The following is a 7,260-nucleotide window of genomic DNA, read 5'->3' as shown; positions in this document are numbered from 1 at the left end:
GGGACTACACTTAGTCACGAGTTTACCAGAACAAAGTTCGAAATGTCTTGGAACTTAAGCAAGAAAATCATCATGAACTTGATGGACAATGTGTGATCGAGTGATGGTAAATTGTATGGAAAGAATTATTGTCTGTAGGGGTAGTAATGAGGGTTATATGCCCGTTATTTTTTTTCACTGTTAAACCTTAACTTCTCCTGAAATGAATGGTTTATATGCTATGTTTTTATAAAAGATATAAATTTCATTTATAACAGATTTAAATCCTGCGATCTTTTTGTAACACCCTATACTACCTGAATAAAAATGATGTAGCAGTAGTCGAATGCATAGATATATGTGTTACTTAAAATAGTTTACTTAAATTTGAAATGGATTCTCAGCTACAATGTTCATTAAAGATTTGTAATTTTTATCAATTTACCTTTCAATCGTATAATGTAATAACTCTTAAAACTAATCTGAATTATTCATATGAGCTTGAGATTGATCAGTCCAATATTATAAGATTTCTAATTTAAAATCTAAATAATCAACATTTAAAATTTTAAAATATTCAAATCAAATACATAAGTTGAGAAGCTAAATTGGAAAAAATGGATGGATCTCAATTAAACATAAGACCACATAAATATTAGTATATAAAACTGTTATAACATTACAAAGTTAATCAATATTATTGAAAAAATGTTGGTATATTTTATTTATAATAACTTATTACCATTTAGTTTTTTAACTGTCTAATTTTTAGTTAAAACAAATTTAAAGAAAAAAAATAGCATAACTTATAAAATTTAATTAGATTATTTTGTTATTTTTAATATATTGTAAACTAAAAATTCAAATTAAAAAAAAAATGTATGATATCTATAACTTTATCATAAGTACAGTTGCCAATAATTAAACTTTAAGAATTACCTAAGAAATTAATTTTTTTTTCTTCGATTAATCCATTACTATTATTTAATTACAGCATTTTTATCAAACCACAATAATAATATACAAATAATTAAAATGAATATAAATAATGTTTTAATTTTATATCCTTATTAATTTAAATATTGAAAAAAATAGAATATGGTAAATATAATTAAATAAGATCTAAATGAATTAAGAATGATTGATCAAAACAGTTTAAAAAAGTTTTACATATATAATATGAATAATAAAAAAAATATAGACAAAATTGGAATTTAAAAACTTTGTTTATTTTAATAACATTGAGAAAATTACATTTAACGATCATAACTTATAAAATAATTTAAAATTTAAAATTCAATTTACATGTGTATTGATGAAAAACTTTTGAAAATACACAACTAAAAATAAATTTACTTGTAAAATAAATAGTCTTTATACGTGATACCTGAAAATAAAAACAATTTTATCATTAAAAAAATTAATATAATATAATTTAGTTAAATATGTAAGGTTATAATAAAATAAAATAAATATAACACAAGTTAAGATAAATAAAAAGCTAAAATTAAAATTTAAGTGTTATTAATATGAATTCATATTACTCAGATGATAAATAGTTATAAATGCAAACATAAATAAAAAAAAAAAAACAATTTTCAAGACTTGATTTTTTTTTTAGTAGTTAAGAAGCATTTTATTTTTTAAAAAAAAAGTAGTAGCTATCTAATTCAAGCACTATAAATTATAGATATGTATATTATGATAATATGATTATATATATATATATAGGATGTGCCCCACAAATATATGATATTGCTTATATAATCTCAACTAATAATATTCAATATTATATGTTTCTTTTTTAGTTGCTTACTTAATTAAAATTCAAATTAACTAAGTATTGTGTTCAATATTTAGGTAAATTTCAAAAAAATGTAATTATATTTTCACAATAATGTATGCTTATAAATTAAGTAAAGTAAAAATCAAATCTTTATATACATATTAATATGTTCTTTTAAGTGAAAAACTCCAAAAACAATTTACAATTAAATCATTGACCCATAAAATATGTTTTATACTTAATTCCAGCCTATTCAATATAATGCCCATATCATAATATCTGAATAAACCAAATGCATTGTCGACTGAACAAACGACATTGTATTCAAATATATACATATGTATGAGTGTGTGCATTTTTCTAATTCTATATAATTCTAAAATATAATCCTTTGTGTACATCATTAAATGAAAATCCCATGTTTTCATTTCTATAGAATTTAAAGTGCAAATAAAAATATTGAATTAAATTATACATTAATTTTTAATTTTTACTAACAATTATAATTTGTGATTAAATTAGTTAGATTTCAAATATTAAAGAGCATGAAGAATATTTTGATTATTTCACAATAAACTAAGTTTATTTAGTAAGTTAATATTCAAATGCAACCAGTAGTAAATTTTATTTAGTAATGTACTATTTGAAACCCATAAATCAATTTACAGTTAAAATACATACTCCTGTTACGAAGTTTCAAAGCTACTTTTGAAATTTTCAAAATTAAACATACCAACATTACTAAAATTGTTAATGCATGCAATATTTACCAAATTAAAGCTAAATTTTAAAATAAATATAAATTATATTTAATTTAATCCTATTAAAAAAAAAGAGAAAGGAAAAGTTTTTTTTAAGCTTAGTAAGGTATTTTGGGTTTCAAAAAAAATTATTTTTTCTTATATAATAAAGACATTAAATAGAAAATTGATTACAATATCAAAAAATATTTTTAAAAATAAATGGCTAATCTTATAAACATAATACAATAACTTAACCTACTAAATCTTGAATAGAAATATTAATGGTATATATATGTTTATTCTTGATATTAATAATATATACTTTTTAAGCAAAGATTTCATCGAAATCAAAGAATAGCTAGAGTACAATCTCTGTGGACTTTAAGCAAATTTTTCCAAATCAATATTTTAACCACTACAAAGTTAGTTAATTACTCTACTTTATAATAAAAAAATAAAATAAATTGTTTTAATTTAAAAATCTAACGGCAAAGATTTTTAATATCTATAGTTATACGTACAATAGATACAATAATATTATGTCAAAATTAACAATATTACATATAATTATTAAATAAAAGGTGATATAAAAAATATAATTGTTAACACTTTAAAAACTTTTGCTATAATTAATTCACAAAATAATAAAAATTAATTTCACTTGATCAAATTTGTTACATGTAAGTTACATACAATTTATTAAAAAAATTGTTAATTATTCCAAATATTCTATCATTTTGACTGTAGTTAATACAAATAATCTTAAACTATACTTACATAGCTTTATGTATTTAGTGCAAACACATCAAACTTTTGATTGAATTGAATCAAAACTAGTATCTATTATAATACTCTGAAGAGCTCCAAATTATTAATAATTCTACATACTAATATATAGTATAATACTAAATGGTTGATTTTATTAGTATATACAAAACCATACATCAATAACTTATTTTATACTTAAAACTAAAAGCGAAATATTATTTAGTTTTAAATTTTGTATAGTGAAACTTACCCTTTTTAAATTTGAATGATGAAACATTTAAAATACTCCAACAATGCTTATTCAAGTAATTTGATTTAATTAACTTTTTCAGTAACTAGTTTTTTAAAAGCCACTTCAGTAGCTGCAACAAAATTAATTCATAATTAAAATATAAACCAGTTATAAATATATAAACAATACAGCAATATTGATATGCCAAGTAAAAATGAATATGGTAAAAAAATGAAAGCATTATAATTAATTAACATTCAATAGAAAACATAATAACTGTTGAAATAAACAATTATTATAATACTACCTATATTTATTGTATAGACATTATAGAAAAAAAAATACAGTATATGTTATATAGGCTCCTTAATCAGATTCTTTAACTTAAGAACTAGAATTTATATCTATATATAATCAAATAAATTATATATTATGGCAAATATTAAAAACTGTTATATTAAATCTGAATTAATACATAAATATTGTACACAACAGCATAAATGGATTAATTATTTTTTGATACTTAAAAATGATCTATGTCATCATTATGAACTTCAAACCATATATCACTATATTTATAAAGAAAATGTTGAAAAAATTAATATCATTATTAATGAAAATGCAAAGATGTTATTTTTGTTCTAAATATCATAAATTATTGATTAATAATTGTATATATAATTATTTTTATTATATGATTGATTTGATCTGTAAAAAATTATATTAACTATTTTAAATTACAAAATGTGTACCATCATACTTCAATAATCTTTGTGTTTATACTTTATTTATGATTTAATTTTTAACTACATATTTTGTTGTAAAAATATAATATAAGTATGTAAGTATGGTACATAACATCTGATGTAAAAGCATAAATTTAAAAACAAAACATAAATATAAAAAATTAATAAATTTATAAATAAAGATAATTACTGTAATATTAACTTAATTTTATTAATTCAAGCATAAATTAAAATTCTTTTACCTTTTTCAGAAAGGTCATTTACCGCTTGATCAATATCTCCTTGGTGTTTTAAAAAGTATGGACGTATAAATTTACTATACACAACCACAGAACCATTATTGTGAATTGGAATGAAACACCAAACAAAAAAGATTGTCTGAAAACAAAATTTTAAATTAATTAATAAATCAGTAGTATAAGCATTGAGTTAAACTATCTTGAAAATAATATTTTGGAGATACATTTTTAAATAAGTTACAGTTTTTACGTTTTTTCTTCGTTGTTATAAGTATAAAAATCAATCTTGTGATTAAGATATTTAATTCTTTTATACTGAAAAGATTATTATTTAAAGTATATCAATAAAAGAGCTCTATTAAAAGTAAAATTTTTTATTTAACTAGAAAATAATTGACAAGATTATTAAAAACAAAATTAAAAACAGAAAGTATTCAAATTATTTTGTAAATTTGAGAAACCTAAATCTTTGTAATTAATTAATATTTTCTAAAAATATATTATTAACTATAAAAAAAACTACCAAAACCCTAGAAAAAAAATTATTTCAAATGCATCAAAAATAATTTGATAAACAAAAACTTACATCTGATAAATACATAGAATTATGTTTTAATATTTTTTAAACCCACTATTTTATCAAAAACCCTTACTAAAGAAGGATCATTACAATTATTAATATAATAGTATTATCATTACAAATCACAAATGTTCTCAAACCTTGATTAACGAATAAAATGGTATCCATTGTAGAATAATTTCAGCCGGGAACTCAATTAGAGTAATGAATGAAAACACCACCCAATATGTCAACCATTTTGTATCATCATCTTTTCCACTAGATTCTACAGCTTTTATGGACGCATAGGCAGGGTATAAAAATCCAATCAAATTACTCAACAATAAAGTTCCATATCCAATTAATAAATAAAACACAATGAACACTGCAAATCCTGAAATTATAAAATAAAAATATATCCATATTACTTATGAACTAGATAAGCCACAGAAACATAAAAATAAAAAAACTAAATACATATTTATATATGTAGGTGAATTGTAATGTTACTAATAAACCAGTGCATATTTTTAGGAGTTCAAATCTTATACTCAATCCTATCATGCATGACCCCATGGATATTTTTATCTAATGTGTAGAAAACATAATAATTTTTTACTAACACCCCTAATTGTTTTTGTCATGTTTTAACAAATAATGAGGTAACCTACATGATTTTAAAAAAAATGTACACATAATATACTTAAGATGGTTTAACATTACCTTGGTAGTGTTCAGTTCTATGCATGAATATGTTTTTATTCCCTTCCTCAACCATGGTCAAATTCAAATTACATCACCAGTCGATTAACTTTAATAAGAAACCAATCACTGATACTTAAGAAATTTACAAGAATAACATATTTAATTTACTAATGATTCTGTATACAATGAAATAATAACGATAATTAATCATAGAATAAAATAGAAACTTTGCGACTCAATTTAAATAATATCATTACTAATGATTCATTAGCATAATGTACCTGATATTGCATGCACACTATTCAATTTGAATATCTTACCAAAAAATAGATTCAATCTATTAACTCCTGTTTGTGCTTCAGCCCAGTTGAACAACTTATACCAAGGTTTGGATTCATCGTACAACGCATTTTTAATAGCTGCTTTAGCAGTATCAATTTTACTAGTCATTTTAAAATCTGGTAAAACTTCAAATAACAGTTTACTAAAAAAAATAAAATAGTAATTATAAACATAAAAATACTATACATACAGATATTATGATAATGTAAGACATGTGCTAATCATTTAAAACCAAAAAAAAAAAAACGGTACGTGACAATAGGAAAAAAATGATTAGTAAAATTCAAATCTTAACTACCTACATGAAAATGGATTGAAATTCAAATGCCAGAATGGCAAGACATGAACCTAATGCACTTCAATAATTACTCGCGGGTAGACTTAGTTCCAACGTTTAAAACATTTTTAAACACTTCGAGGTCAAACATTTGGATACATTATTAAAATAAGGTTAAACAATCGTACTAATTTATACACACCTGAACACTGATGTCTACTAGCTCACCGCTGTCGTTATCACCGGCCGAAACGGAAAAACGTGAGAAGCGAAAATCGCCAAAAACGGAAAAACGAAAATATTGATCGATTAATTATAAAACTGCTGGCTAACCAGACTAGGAATCAGAAAAGGTACGTGAAAACTGTAAACACTAAAAATCAGCGATCTCAATAATAACTGCACGATGGACAAGTACCTGCAGGCTACACGACTTATAGAATGTACGTACCGAGATAGTAATGGAACTACGGCTGGCCGATTCTGTAACCGCGGCTGTGGTACACCGCGTTAACCTTGATCCGTGTCTGCACAATCAAAACATCGAAACGTCTGTAGGCGACCGAAGTGTTTTATAACAGCAACAAGACCTACGAGCAGGTTGTTCCCCAGCACGGCCGCTGCCGCTGATGCCGTTGCCGCCACCACCGGTTGAATAACACGTTGGGTTGCCAATTTTTATTTACGGATAGCCGGGAAACCAGATATTTATAAGCGAGACTTGACAAAAAAAAAGTGGGACATACCTACAAATTTACAGAAACGAAATAAAAACGATTTTAATAATTCTCATAAGCTTTATTTAAAATTTAAAATAAAATCAACAGAAAAATCGCTATTTCTAAGTAATCATCAGAAGTACTTTTAACAAAAATCGGTAAATA

The 7,260-nt window shown here is 23.0% G+C and overlaps 1 protein-coding gene across 2 annotated transcripts; it reads right to left on the bottom strand.

Moving 5' to 3' along the window:
• Nucleotides 1-3,529: 3,529 nt before the first annotated feature.
• LOC112693344 (receptor expression-enhancing protein 5-like) lies at nt 3,530-6,836 on the bottom strand. 2 transcript variants are annotated; one of them, XM_025568348.1, is made up of 5 exons: nt 6,579-6,836; nt 6,078-6,241; nt 5,214-5,446; nt 4,497-4,632; nt 3,530-3,638 (listed from the first exon to the last, which is right to left on the bottom strand). In XM_025568348.1, the coding sequence occupies exons 2-5, from the start codon at nt 6,205-6,207 to the stop codon at nt 3,592-3,594; spliced, it is 546 nt and encodes a 181-aa protein (XP_025424133.1). In that variant the 5' UTR covers nt 6,208-6,241; nt 6,579-6,836; the 3' UTR covers nt 3,530-3,591. The 2 variants fall into 2 exon arrangements, with proteins under 2 accessions (XP_025424133.1, XP_025424134.1); XM_025568349.1 differs by lacking the exon at nt 6,579-6,836 and adding an exon at nt 6,402-6,538.
• Between the last annotated feature and the right edge of the window lie 424 nt (nt 6,837-7,260).

This window comes from Sipha flava, unplaced genomic scaffold, assembly GCF_003268045.1.
Source record: "Sipha flava isolate LNK unplaced genomic scaffold, YSA_version1 85_pilon_pilon, whole genome shotgun sequence".
In the NCBI taxonomy this organism is placed as follows: Eukaryota; Metazoa; Arthropoda; class Insecta; order Hemiptera; family Aphididae; genus Sipha; species Sipha flava.
This window is presented reverse-complemented; position numbering and strand designations above follow the sequence as displayed.